This window comes from Lagenorhynchus albirostris, chromosome 5, assembly GCF_949774975.1.
Source record: "Lagenorhynchus albirostris chromosome 5, mLagAlb1.1, whole genome shotgun sequence".
In the NCBI taxonomy this organism is placed as follows: domain Eukaryota; kingdom Metazoa; phylum Chordata; class Mammalia; order Artiodactyla; family Delphinidae; genus Lagenorhynchus; species Lagenorhynchus albirostris.
The window spans coordinates 28145560-28160692 of record NC_083099.1 but is presented as its reverse complement, the minus strand read 5'-3'; the positions used below and the strand labels follow the sequence as shown (position 1 = coordinate 28160692).

Below are 15133 nucleotides of genomic sequence, written 5' to 3'. Positions count from 1 at the left end.
CATTTTTTTTAGTGTACAATTCAATGGTTTTCATATTTACAGTATATTCACAGAGTTGTGTAACCATCACCATAATCTAATTTGGGAACATTTTTGTCACCCCCCAAAAAAATCACATATCCATTAGCAGTCATTCTTCATTACCCCCCATTCCCTTCCCCCAGCCCTGGGCAACCAATAATCTACTTTCTGTTTCTATAGATTTGTCTAATTGGGACATTTCGTATAAATGGAAATCAATCAACATGTGTTTTGTTTTTTTTTTTTTGTATCTGGCTTCTTTCACCTAGCATAATGTTTTCAAGTTTCATCCATGTTGTAGCATATGTACTTCATTCCTTTTTATTGCTGAATAATATTCTGCTGTGTGGGTATATATTTTATGTATTCATTCATCAGTTGAATGGACATTTGGGTTACCTCTACTATCTGGCTGTCAAGAATAGTGCTGCTATAAACATTTATGTACATGTTTTTTTGTCCCACATTCTTTTTTTTTTTTTTTTTTTTTTTTGCGGTACATGGGCCTCTCACTGTTGGGGCCTCTCCCGTTGCAGAGCACAGGCTCCGGACACGCAGGCTCAGCGGCCATGGCTCACGGGCCTAGCCGCTCCGCGGCATGTGGCATCTTCCCGGACTGGGGCGCGAACCCGTGTCCCCTGCATCAGCAGGCGGACTCTCAACCACTGCGCCACCAGGGAAGCCCCCCCCCCCACCAACCCACATTCTTTTTTAAATCTGTGTGTTACTCCACTGGGTATTTGTTCAACCAATCTTCTCCTGGTGAACGTTTAGACTGTTTCCAATGGTTTGTTATTACAAATAATGCTACAATGAATACTCTTGTGCTTATGCTTTCTTTTATTTTGGAGATGTATCTTTAGGACCTATTCCTACAAGTTTAATTACTGAGTCTATATAAAGAGTTCTTTATATTTTGGAAGGATGAGTCTGTGATATGAGTTGCAAATACATTCTTCCAGTTTGTCATTTATCTTTTAATATTGTTTATGGTGTTTTGTTTTGTTTGCCGTGCAAAAGTTATCTATTTTTGCATATAGTCAAAATGTGTCAGTCTTGGGCTTCCCTGGTGGCGCAGTGGTTGAGAGTCCACCTGCCGACGCAGGGGACACAGGTTCGTGCCCCGGTCCAGGAAGATCCCACATGCCGCGGAGCGGCTAGGCCCATGAACCATGGCCGCTGAGCCTGCGCGTCCGGAGCCTGTGCTCCGCAACGGGAGAGGCCACAACAGTGAGTGGCCCGCGTACCGCAAAAAAACAAAAAACAAAAAAATGTGTCAGTCTTTTACTGTGTCTGGATTCTGAGATACAGTTACAAAGGCTTTCCTCAGTTCCAGATTAAAAGGAAATTTACCCATTTTTCATCTGGTATTTATATGGTTTCATTCTTCACATGTATATCTCTGATCTATTTGGAGTTAATTTTGGTATATAAAAAAAAGTTTCTTTCCCAAGGCCCAATCCTATTTATTTAAAATGTCATCTTTTTCCTCAGTGATTTGAGATGTCACTTAAATACTATACTAAACTCTTATATATGTTTGGGCCTATTTCTTGTCTTTCTGTTCCATTGGCCTGTCCTCTAATGAACCAGTACTATGTTGTTTTAATTACTGTAGAGGCTTTGTATTACGTTTTAATAGCTGTTATGCCCAGCATATGTCCATTACTCTTTGCAGGGGATTTTCCTGTCTGTTCTAACTTATTTATCCACAAGCATTAAAATCAACTTGTCTAGCTCCAGAAAGACAAACAACATGTGTTGATATTCTGATTAGGATGTTAAATTTATACGTTAACTTGAGAATTGGCATCTTTAAAATGTTGAGTTTATCTATCCAGGAATAAGAGATGATTTTCTATTAGCTCAGGTTTACTTTTGCATTTTTCGGGTGCATTTTAAGGTTTTCATTACAGGTTTTATGCATTTCTCATTAAGTATTTTTGTTGTTTTGCTTATATCATGCCACTCACTAGTAATTGTGTATGTGAAAACTATTGATTTGTATGTTCAGTTCATAACATTACTTTGCTGTATTACTTTATTTACATATTACTTTAGTGGTATCTTAGTTTTAGTTTTAATATTCTGGTGTTTTCCAACGAAACATTCAGGTCATCTGTATAAAGATGCTTCTGCCTTTACAATTCTGATTCCCCTCATTGTTTTCACCAATATTAAAATATAAAGGAGGTAGTGGGTATCTTGTTCCTTGATTTTGCTCTCACTTTCCTTTGATGGGAATGCTTATAGTATTTCCCTTTTAAACAAGATGCTAGATTTTACTTTTCAAAAAAAATCAGAAATGGGTGTTGCATTGTTTGTCCTTAGATCTATTACTGGGTGAATTATATGAACAGACTTCCTAATATTGAACTATCTTTGTATCAGTCATGCTGTATCTTAAAATGTGCTATAGATTCTGTTTGCTAATATTTTATTTAGGACTTCAATTGGGACTCAATATTCATATGTGAGATTGGTTTGTGGTTTCTTTGCGCAATCTTTGTCAGATTTAGGTATCAATGTTATATTAGCGTCATGAAAAGAAACTGAACTTTCCTTCATTTTCTATATTTTGGAACACTTTGCATAATATTAGTGGTTACCTTTAAAAGGTTTGGTAGTTTCTCCTGAAACCACCTGAACCAGTAGTCCCTCGATAACACTATTCCTTCTACAGAAATTACTTTCACTTTCCATCTCTACTAGGATAATTCTTTTCCCTTATAGGTTATTACAAAATACTGAGTATAGTTCCCTGTGCTATACACTAGGTCCCTGTTGGTTATCTATTTTATTCCCTGCTAGTAATTAATACTAAGCTGAACTGTGCCCCACATGACCTGTATAGTCACATTAAAATTAAACCTAAAGCTAAAATATAATATGTAAAAGTCAGCAGGGTTATATTAATCTCATCAACTAAGTATAAGATTTTATGTTTGCCAATGTTTAGTACTTATTTCCTGAAATCTTATCTACCCTCTTCAGCTTCAATTATATTCGATAGACATTAAGAGCTGACCAGAGAAAATATTTATAATAAACGAAAAGGGAGCATATATAAGTATATATACAATAATGACTTAACTGTAAAACAAAATATGCCATATTTTATACACCAAAATATTTACAGTGATAGTAACTCTATGAAGGTAAAAACCCCTGTCTTACTCATCTTTGTAGTGCCATCTTATGGAAGAGTGCCTGGTACAAAGTAGGTGTTCAATAAGTGCTTGCTGAAAAAACTGAAAGTGAATAATATATGTTCTCAGAAAAAGGGGTACTCAATCAAGTAAATATATGAAAGTTTAATATTTTTTTTATCTGAAACATACAAAGGCCTAAAGATAAAGTCGATACCTAACTAAAATTTATGTAACTTCATTATTACAAAGTTAAGTCTTGAGTCAAAGATCCAGCTCTAAAAATATAGTCTCAAAAATCACATATCTACATATAACACTAAAACAAGTAAATTGTCTTAGGCTGTATCATCATTATCCACTGCAGCATAGATGGCTTGATTCCTCCTCTTGATTTTCTTTCTTTGTTCAGGTTCATGTTCATCACTCAGTCTCTTCAACGGCACGTTGGTTAAGTCCTTTCCATTCCCCAACTCCACAGGGTCACCGCGATTCCCCTCCTTGCCAACTGGGGAACCAGATGTATCATCAGAAGATACAGTCATGGAACCTGGCAAGATCCTGATGTCAGAGAAGCTTGCAGAAAAGTCAGAAGCTTGATCAGAAGATGGTTCTACAGATGGTGTATTCATGTCACTGTGTGTGCTTACAATACTATCATCATATTCCTCTTCTTCATCTAACATTATTTCGTCTGGATTAATAGAGGACAGGGCAGATGTGTCTGTGTTATACTCACTAGGGTCTTCTCCAGAGTCATTACTCTGCACGTCATCCTGCTCTTCATAGTCACCACACAAGTGCTGTTCTTCCTTGGCCTTCTGAAGCCTGATGTTAATGTCAGTGATGCCAAGTTGGGCACAAAATTCAGTAGTCTGAGGATTGATCCTATGAACCAACTGCATTTGTGTCTGTGGCTTGCTAGGGTCATAACAAGCAGCCGTTACACTAAAGTTACATGGAACTTTGAGGTCATGATTCAATTTTTCCAATACTTCGTTCATAGCTTCTTTTGTTGCACTGTAATCCCACCTAGAAAAGTCCAAAACAATAGCTTTTTATATTTTATCAGCCTTGGACAACACATGATGAGCTCCAACTATGGACGGCAGGTGCATTAAAAAATAAACCACATTTCAGAATTCCACTTCATAAAATTATAGTTAACTTAGCAAAGGACCATTTTGAGATTAAAACAATTCTTAGAAAAAGCTGTCCTTAACTCACTCCCTAAAACAAGTACAAATTATTTTAATGTGTGAACCAAATCTCCACGGTCTTAAGGTTTCATGCGCTTATGCGCTTATAGTTTGCTGCACTTATACACTTCTTTGGGTTGGCGCTCAGCAGTCTATTTTCTTGGATCTCTCGGACGGAAAACTTGCAATTTTCATACCAGTCAATAAACTCTGAATTGTAGCAATAACTCCCTTGATTTAAAAAAATAAGAAGGTGGAGGGGACAAAAACTGTGCATACAATGGAGAGGGAAAAATCCTGAAGAAGGTCAGACTCACCTCGTATGCAGGCCATTATTTTCAGGCATATTCCATAGGCGCTCACTCACATTCGTAAGATCATTAGTAGCCCTGAGAATGGCGAGCCATTCGGTATCATACTCCAAGTAATCAGGAGCACTGGGTTCGTGTTCTATATCTATTACCTACAAGAAGAAATTGGTGATTTTAAGAAGTACATATCTATTTTTAATATTCTAAGAATGTCAATATAACAGTAAAGTTTGAAAGGAATTTAATTTAGTAGCTTACAAACATGAATGTAACTTAAACATTCCCAAAGAAATCTCAGAACACACAGATTACAAACAACACCGATAATTTCTGCAAGGAGACAATTTTTTTTAATCACTGGAAGAGTAAAACTATATTGCAAAGTTATTTCATTTTCTTTTTACCTGAAGAAAGTCTCTGTGTGGTAAGCATTTGTCCAGGGCTAGAAATCTGGTTGCTTTGGCTGACTGTCCTTTATCCTTGGCCTAGACAATAGGAACCATGATTTAAGAAAGAACGTTAAAACATCACAAGCAATTCAGACATTGAAAAGGACGGAAATAATCTTCACTACCCAATCCCCTAAGTTGTGTGTCAAAGGAACAATGGTTACTTTTCCAAAACAAGTTAGCTCTATACCCCCTTGTGCAATGACAAGCAAGGCACTTACACTCTCTGGGCCTGGGCTTCAATTTCCTTACAATAGTCAAAGCAGAAAGAAATGGTGGTAATGATAATGTTAAATCAAAGCAAATAACACACATAAACCAAAGCATATAACACAAAGGTTAAAGATCAGACAACGGAAGAGCTTAAAAGTAAATTGGCAGAGCTAAAACTATACAACTCGTAGAAGAATTCATAGGAGAAAATCTTTGTAACCCTGGGTTAGGCAAAGATTCTTAGATACAACACCAAAGTAGATATATATATATAGATATAGATATAGATATAGATATATATATATACATACATACTCCATAGGATGAAACACTATTCACCAATAAAAATGAAAGAAACACTGACACATGCGACAACAAGAATGAGCCTCAAAAGCAAGTAAAGGAAAGAAACCAGTTACCAAAGACTATGTATTTTGTGATTCCACTTATATAAAATGTTCAGAAAAGGCAAATCCATAGAGACAAGACAGATTAATGGTTGCCTGGGGCTGAATGTTGACAGAACAAAGACTGACAGCAAAGAGGCACAAAGGATCTTTTGGGGTGATGGCAATGTTCTAGAACTGGATTATATGATGTTTGCACAACTCTGGAAATTTACTAAAAATCACTGAATTCTACACTTAAAGCAGGTGAATTTTTTGACATGGAAATTATACTCCAATGAAGTTCTTTCTTAAAAAGTGAACCAGCAGAAAGAAACATGGGAGGATCACAAACATGAAGGTCACACTGGAAGAAGTAAAAAGTGACTCACTAAAAACTGCAAGGCAGGGCTTCCCTGGTGGCGCAGTGATTGAGAATCTGCCTGCCGATGCAGGGGACATGGGTTCGTGCCCTGGTCCGGGAAGATCCCACATGCCGCGGAGCGGCTGGGCCCGTGAGCCATGGCCGCTGAGCCTGCGCGTCCGGAGCCTGTGCTCCGCAACGGGAGAGGCCACAGCAGTGAGAGGCCCGCGTACCGCAAAAAGCAAAACAAAACAAACAAACAAAAAAAACCAGCAAGGCACATGGAGAAAGAAAGACAAGGAAGCAAGTGATGGGACACCCTGCTGAGGACCAGGTTTCAATTCAGTGGTGGGGAGGGACTGAGAGGTGGGATGCACAGAGATCACGGGCAGATCCTGGCAGCAGGGCAGTTCTGAGGAAAGATGACCTTTGGTGTTAGTAAAAGGACTCAGACAGAATACTGGTGAAGTAAGAGGCAGTTGAGGAGCAACAAAAAGGGATTAAACATATTAATTCAGAGACACAAGTCCCCAAGGTTGACAACAGAAGACAGAATCAGGGAAAAGTAGCAAATTAGGTGCTTCAGTAGCAATCCAAGAGCATCATGAGCCCCAAGAGACAGAGGAGAGTAACACAGATGTGGGAAAGGTGACTGACAGAAACAGAAGACTTGGACGTGAGAAGAGGATAATCACGCTGGCAACAGCCCAAAGGAAAATGCAAGAGTAACCTCGCCTTCTTCTCCCAGTGAAGCTGGGGAGTAAGAATAAGCCCACAACAGAGAGGGCCCACAGGAATGTTTTCAGACAGAATCTTCCAGACCGTGTGCGAAGAGCATCACCGAAGTGTACCTCTACCGCAGAAAAGGGTTTGGTCAGGTAAGTTCAGGAAGCGCTGCACAACCCCTCCGCCATCTCAGAGAAAGGTAATGCGCATTAGCACACTGGACTCTCAGAAATTCTACAGAAGCCTCTGGGAAGAAATCCCGAACTTTGTTAACCCAGCATTTTTTAACGTATTTCCTATGGGATACTTTATGGGAAAGTCAGAATTCAACCAGAATCAGAGGTGAAAGGAAGAACTGCATAGTTCCATTAAAGCCTAACTCTAAGTAGGTATTTATTTTCTACTTTGCATCAAGCACCATCCCCATGCAATTACCAAAGGAAAACTCTGGGAGTCATTCTAGATTCACTCCTCCCTCTGTCACTAAATCCTGATGATTCTGCTTCCAAAATCTCTCTGGAACCTGCTTCATTCTCTGTGTTCCCTCTTTGCCTTAGGTTAGAACCTCATCTTTTGCCTCCTCTGCCTCCCATTTAACATTACTCCAATCCACACACAAAACTGCTGCCAATCTAATCCTTCTGAAATGAAACTCTGACTTCATGACCCCCAACCTTCCCCATTACCTCCTGGTTAAAACCCAAACTCCAGAGCATATCCCAGAAGGCAGCTATGATCTCGCTCCAGCTTCATCTCTCCCTGTGCCTCAGCCCCAGGGACCAGCTGCACTTCCCCAAAGGCACCACGCTCTCAGACCTTCCAGCCTGTGCACACATCGGTCCCTGGGCCTAGATTACCCTGATAATCTGCTTCTTCCTGGCACCATCAACTCCTTTAGAAAACCTTCTCTATCCCTTCATCTCTCTGTCCACATCCCCATCTCACCATGGCCTGGCTTAGGTGTTCCCACAGTATCCTAAGCACTTTTTGTCACAAACTTATTACACTATTTTATAATTGCTTGCTTGTCCCTTCTCCCCACTGGATACTGAGTTATTCACAAAAGGAAAGTTACCTTTGATCTCTTTCTCTAACTTTCCAACTATGCCCATAGGGCCTAGCCCGTAGATGTTCAATAACTGCTTGTTAAATCAAAGAATAAGCATTGTGTTTTCTACCTGATGTTGCATCAAGGCTGCAAACTTCACATGAAGGTGTGCAGAAAACCAGTAAGTAGGTTTTAAGTGCTCTAAAAGTTCTGAGGCAGCGGGACTTCCCAATGTGTTATTTTCCACTTCTTGTCGGAAAAAAGATTTAGTCTTAAGAAGTTGCTTCTTATTTCCATAATGATATATACTTCTCGGCCAATCATGAGATAAGAATATGTCCATAGGCTGCTTCAGCTTTAACAGACAAAGAAAAGAAAGAAAGCTCTTAGAAACAGATTAACCAAAAGCAATCCCCTCCCTTCTCTCCACCGCCACACAACCATTTACCCACGGAGATCTGTAGATTTCTGTGTAATTCATTCTAAGAACACTTTATTTAAGGAAGTCACAGAAATACTGAGCTACTCACTCATCGAGGCAAAGAGAAACACCTTTCTCTCTGCCTCACAAATCACCTTTATTTTCCGTGGCGAGGCAGTTCAACAGAGACACACTTTGATTAGATTGCCAATCAGCTGAGGTCTTCAGCACTGGGTTTCTAAAATCTACAACATGCACTGTTCTTTTCCCTTTTAGTAAAGAAACTACTGTTTTAAGATCAATGTCCAGATTTCATGAGACTTGTAATGTAAATGATACAGTAAACCTAACCTACAGTAAACCTTTTTTTTTTTTTCTGATGGACTCACACAGTAAACACCAAAAAAACCTCTCTGTTTACTACAAAAATTATATTAGAGGTATTTAAGGTAGCTGGTGTCTTCTTGGGGAGAACACAAAATATACTCCATACTGTCAAGTAATCCAAAGCAAATACTTGGACAACTAAATTAAAATAATTTAAGTAAGTGTTCAAGAAAATACAAAAGGTAAGATAGACATGATTAACCACTGAAAAGCTGGTATGGGCAATAAGTGCTACAAAAATTCAGAGAAGGGTGAGGACTTTAAACTAGAACACTGGTTGGGAAGTGAAATCTAAGCTGGGTCTCCAAGGACCAGTAGGATTTAGATGAGTAAAAGTAAAAAGTAAAAGGTAAGTAACTGTTATGAATGGGGCATACCTGTAAACATCTTTATGTTCCAGTCGAGGCTGTATTTATGATGGGAAGGGCCTGAGTTCAGTCTGGCAGGCTCTACCAGCCTGGGGGCTCTGGCAGGCTCTTAACTGTGTGGGAAGTCCGGGCAGGTTACTTTATCTATCTGAGCCTTTGGCCTCTCTCCCTTAGTGTGACAAAGTTGGACACGCTGCATGACAGAATTTGAGTGACAGTTATATGAACTATCACGGATGAAAGCTGCTTAGCCCGGTGTCAGACATTTAATGGGTTCACAAACAAAAACCTAGTTTCATTTACTCTCCAGTTGAGCCAGTGTTTCGGTTATCACCTTCACAATTTTCCCATATCATCTTCACTATTATTTTCTATTTAATATCATTATTTAAAATAAAATATTTAACACTTTCTTTCAAGTATCACTTTATTCCAATATATATTCTTCAGCCTTACCCTAAGGAATGGTAGCTGAAGTCATGGATCAAATATTTTATTTTATTATTAATCACTAAAATAAATGTATAGCCATTAAAATCTAAAAAATGTTCATCTGTGAACCTCCTAAAAACAACTCAAGATCCACATTGTGGAAATACAGAATTGAGCTCTTCTTGGAAGTAGCAGATCAAAATACATTCTGGTAGAGAATTAGTTTACCATTTTTTCAAGTCTGCCGTAATGTACTTTTTACATACCTGTTTTAATTTGTAGACTTCAATATTTCTCACATGATAGATACTCCTTATTGTAGCTGCATTATAGGGGGGGCACTCAAAATGACCTTAAATTGAAGAAGAGAAATAAGCTATTATCAATTCCCTTAAATACTGCAAGTATAAATACATACGTACACTTCTCCAAAACTGATGCTTGTCATCAATGCTTTTGGTTCTTGAAAATTTTATTAAAAAAACACTCAAAATGCTGGTATTTTCTAATAACTGATCACCAACTATAAATCTAAATAAGTGGGAGGCTTATGATTTTTTAAATTAAATTATATTTAATTTTGGAATACACTGTTCAGTCACATAGTTTAAGATTTAAAAGATACCATCAGAAAGGTATAGGGTAAGGGGGAGCGGGGGTGAGAGAAGGATGGATTGGGAGTTTGGGGTTAGTGGATGCAAATTATTACATACAGAATGGATAAACAACAAGGTCCTACTGTATGGCACAGAGAATTATATTCAATATCCTGTGATAAACCATAATAGAGAAGAATATGAAAAAGAATGCATATATATGTGTAACTGAATCACTTTGCTGTACAGCAGAAATTAACACAATATTGTAAATCAACTATACTTCAATAAAATAAAGAAAAAGAAGAAAGGCATAGGGTAAAAAGTATTCCTCCTGGAGGGTAGACCCTAGTGGGTACCTAGGGCTGGCGTGGGAGCAGGGATTAAGTTTGGCACAAAACTTTTAGGCATGATAGAGATGTTCTAAATCCAGATGGTGCTAAAGGCTGCATAACTCTACAATTTACTAAAATCACTGAATTGTGTACTTACAATGGTACATAAATTTTACGTCAACCAAGCTGCTAAAACAAGCGGACAGGGTTCTCCTATTCCTTCCCCCATCCATCAGTAACCCTACCTACAGGGAACCAGTGTTAACCAGGTTTCAGTATTTTATTCCAGGGATGTCATCTATGCATATAATATACATATTTCTTTATCCTCCCTTTTCTTTCTATACGAGTGGCAGTATAATTTATACACGTTCTGTGCCTTGTTTTTTTCACTTTATTTTGGAGTTCTTTTCATATTAGTCACACATAGAGCTCCTTCTTTTTTCCTTCTTTTTGACTTCATAGCATTGCACTGTATAGTTATATCATGACACATTTAACTAGTTCCTATCTTTTGCTATTACAAACAAGGCTGAAATACATTTGTTTATATCATTTTGCACTTGTGGAATATATCTGTAGATAAATTCCTGGAAGTAGAACTCCTGAGTAAGAATACTTCTATAATTTCCACAGATGTTACTAATTTTCCTCCAAAGAGTGGTTCCAATTTGTGCCCACACCTGCCAGGTAGAGAGGATGGCCTATTTTTGCAGACCCATCACAATAGTTCAGAATCATGGGGAACAGGGCTGCAAGGAACAGACTTGTGATTTAACAGTTACACTGAGGATGTAAGTTTTAGCTGTCAACTTAATTCATGAAATTTTAAAATCAATGTGGATCCAAGCTATTCCTTTAACTTTAAAATCAAGATATAATTCATTCAGATACAGTGTGGTATATTTATACAATGGAATACTATTCACAAATTTAAATGACAGAGTTACATGTATCAACATGGATTTAAAAAACAAACAAAGAAGCAAGTTGCAGAAAGATACATGTAAAATGATACACTTATATGAAGTTTAAAACATGCTATATAATACACTGTTTAAAGCTGTTACTGATATGGTAATGATATAGAATAATCAAGTGAATGATAAACACCAAATTCAGAATAGTGACTGCCTGGTGAGGTAAGGGAGGAATGAAAGGAGAGAGATGGGACTGAGGACAGATAAACAACGAACTTCGATTGTATCTGTACTCTTTTATTTCTTAAAAATCAAAACTAAAAGTGGCAAAATACCAAATAAAACTAGATGGTGTATACACAGATAATACGTTCTAGTGTTCTCTATTTTTTCATATTTATAAAATATTTTATAATATAAATTTAAGAATAAATTAATCAGTTCATAGGAGAAATCCAATGAAAAAGTCAAACTGCTGTATATTATGCTTAAGTTACTATGGGGTATGGAAGTTCTAAGTTTAAAAACAATTCTCAGAATAACAATACTCACTTTGCTGTATACCTGAAATTAACACCACATTGTAAATCAACTGTGCTCCAATTAAAAAAAGAAAAAAAGAATGTAATAAAATGTAAAAAAAAAAAGCATAACAATACCTTTTCGATAGTCATGAGATTTAAAGATACCAGAGATTCCACCAATCCTTACACCTCGGTATTTTACTACACCTGCCAAGCCTGAAAAATTACATAGTTAAATAAAATTACTGTAGGCAAAAGCAATCATTTTTTTAAAGCAATCTTTACTAACTGAACAAACAGTTTAGAGGCCTAGAATATCATGCAGTCTTAAAATTATTTGAAAATTAAGTGTCATGATGAGGTTACTCTTTTACATAGAAAATATGCCAACAATATATAACATAGAGTAGGGAGACTACGGAGGCAAGAGACTGAGCAGAAAAGAAGGAACAAATGAGACAGGGAGTGTGAAGAGGGAAACAGACATACATAAATTTGGTACCTAAAGGAATGTGGGGATGGGGCGGGGGAAATAGGGGAAAATGTCCTATGATGGATTTATATGTTATATATAAGGTATATATAACATATACCTTTGACTTATAGAATATAGAAACCTGCAGTTTCTCTATTTCATTTGATTGATCATCTTCAGACAATTTCACCTTCTCACAATACTACAGTTGTCAAAAGTTGATCCATCAGTAATGACATAGAGAAATTAAATTTCTGAAGTTATAATGTCATCACTAGAAACACCTATAAACATTTAAATAAAGAGATGAAAGGACTGTATAGTTTAAAAGGACTAAAACTGAACCTGAACCTAATCAGGTCTATAAATCTAAATGCAGATTATAAGCAACACAGAGGATAAAAGGAACACGTTAAACAACCCAAGGAAATCCAATCAGCTAAACCCAGAATGTGGGAAATTCTGCCAGATAAATTTCCCATATTCTTCAACAAATAAACAGCATGGGGGTTTGGGGGAGAAGAGAGTGCGAAAAGGGACAGTTATAGTCTAAGAGACTTCAGAATCATGACAATCAAATGAAAGTGTGGACCTTGTTTGGATCCTATTTGAACAAGTCAACTGTAAAACAGACATCTTTGTGATAATCAGGGAAATCTGAACATGAACTAGGCAACAGATAATGATAGGTAATAGGTATAATCATGGTACTGTAGTTGTGGTATTTTTTTAAATCCTCATCACTTAAAAACACATGCTGAAGTATTTACAGGTGAAATAATCCGATGGCTGAGGTTTGCTTTAAAATACTCCAGTTGGGACTTCCCTGGCGGTCCAGTGGTTAAGAATCCACCTTCCAATGCAGGGGACATGGGATTGAGCCCTGGTCAGGGAACTAAGATCCCACATGCCCCTAAGCCCCTAGAGCCCTCATGCCGCAACTACTGAGCCAGCACACTCTGGAGTTCCAGAGCGCCCAGGCGCCACAACTAGAGAGAAGCCTGCCCACCGCGAGGAAGATCCCGCGCCGCAAGGAAGATCCCACATGCGACAACTAAAGACCTGACACAGCCAAATAAATAAATAAAATATTAAAAAATAAATAGATAAAATACTCCTGTCACCTCCTCCCACAAAAGAGTTTAGGCGGGGAGTGGGTTGAAAGGATGGCAGAACAATAATTGTTGTTAAAGCTGTTTAATAGGTACAAGAGGTTCATTATACTATTCTCTACTTTTGTGTATGTTTAAATATTTCCATTATAAAAAGTTCATTTTTTTTAATTTAATAAGAAGAATAAGAAAAAAATTAAGGGATTGCAAATCGTACAGAAACTCTTTGCAGTTATATTAAGTATTGCTTAAAGCACTAGATGATGCATGGACATATTTTCATGATTACCTACTTAAATGAATTATTTTAATTAAATTTTCATGATTATTTAAATCAAGAGACATTCCCAAAACACCATACATTTCAAGATGCTGATCAACTGATAAACAAATCCTGACAGGCTCTTCCATGCCATCAGACCAAGAAATTACCCACGAACACATACCTAAATAATAAATGTTTGGTGCTACCCAGCCACCATAGGGTAACTCTTGCAAATGATTTGAGGCTTCATGGTTACCCCCGATGAAAATTGTGAGAACTGGGGCCTTTTTCTCTCCAGAGTAATACCTAGAACATAAGGGTAAAGTTGTCAATTGGCATAGCAGAAATGAGACACAGAGAAAAGCAATTGGGCATGCCTGTACTACTAGGCATAGCAGAAAAGCAAAATAAGGTCCGAAGTAAAAAAAACTTGAGCTCATCATAAAAAGTTAAGCCCTTTCTAAATGAATTGTCCATCCTTGTTCTTAAGAATGATTAAGGGCCGCCACCTTGGGTTCAAGCCAACGTATATTCAATGAGGTCAAAAACTTTTGTCAGTTCACTGCAACAACCTTAGTTTCTAGAATGAGGACTAGCACATAGCAAGCGTCCAATAAAAACTCCTAGATCAATAAATGAAGTAGTCCCAGAGTCCTATTAAGTATAAAGTAGATTAACCTGTCAGTTTCTTCCTCCAGATTTTCCCCTCAGGCTGCGATCCCTTCCGAAACAAAACAGATGAATGGAAAGAAGAAAAGTGACATTTACTAAGCGCCAGTTCCTAGACACACAGCGTAAACAAAGACGGGAACTAAGAGAGACAGCTGGTCAATGGCAGACAGGATTCCAACTCAGCCCGGGTTCTCAGCCCCCACCGCTGGCTAGTCACACCTCGCACCGCGGGGGCCCGGGCCCAAGCCACGCCCCTCACCTGTAGAAGGTCTGCATGTGGCGGTACTTGGGCGGCACGGCCATGCAGCGCAGGTCGGCCTCGTTGCGCACAGCCTGGAAGTCGCCGCAGCATAGCAGAAGGTCTATCGGTCCCGGGCCGCGCCGCTCCGCCAGCGCCAGCGTCTCATAGATTTTGTCCAGCTCGCCGTGGCAGCAGCCGGCCACAGCTACCCGCATGCTGCCGGCCCGAGGCAGGGAGTGCTGCCCGCAACCCCCTAAACCAGAGCCAGCCCAGGCCGGACAACGAAGACCCGACTGATCGCTCAGATCCCGCCAACCTTAACTGAGACGCCGCCTCTTGCAATTGAGACTCCAGCAATATAATTCACTTCCGGTTTCCAAATCTCGCGAGAGAGAGGTCGGGAAGGGAATGACCAACACGGGTTCCAGGGAGCTTTTAAATCGTCTCGTACTTTGCGTGTTGTGGCAGGTGGTTCTTGAAGTCCAAGCAGCCTGACAGGTGCTAAAAATCAAAACCAGA

The 15133-nt window shown here is 38.6% G+C and overlaps 1 protein-coding gene across 1 annotated transcript; it reads right to left on the bottom strand.

The window, feature by feature from the left end:
- Positions 1 to 3142: 3142 nt before the first annotated feature.
- DBR1 (debranching RNA lariats 1) lies at positions 3143 to 14953 on the bottom strand. Its single transcript, XM_060149172.1, has 8 exons — positions 14633 to 14953; positions 13883 to 14007; positions 11985 to 12065; positions 9741 to 9826; positions 7997 to 8221; positions 5085 to 5165; positions 4687 to 4832; positions 3143 to 4202 (listed from the first exon to the last, which is right to left on the bottom strand). Exons 1-8 carry the CDS (start codon positions 14827 to 14829, stop codon positions 3509 to 3511), a joined length of 1635 nt encoding a protein of 544 aa, XP_060005155.1. The 5' UTR covers positions 14830 to 14953; the 3' UTR covers positions 3143 to 3508.
- Between the last annotated feature and the right edge of the window lie 180 nt (positions 14954 to 15133).

Bases quoted from the DNA above. Each gene is read 5' to 3' on its own strand.
- DBR1 (XM_060149172.1), bottom strand. From the start codon at position 14,829: ATGCGGGTAGCTGTGGCCGGCTGCTGCCACGGCGAGCTGGACAAAATC. The intron at 4,833-5,084 runs GTAAAAAGAAAA...TTCTTCTTGTAG, and splicing joins CACACAGAGACTTTCTTCAG to GTAATAGATATAGAACACGA. The intron at 4,203-4,686 runs GTGAGTCTGACC...GGACTTTTCTAG, and splicing joins AATAATGGCCTGCATACGAG to GTGGGATTACAGTGCAACAA.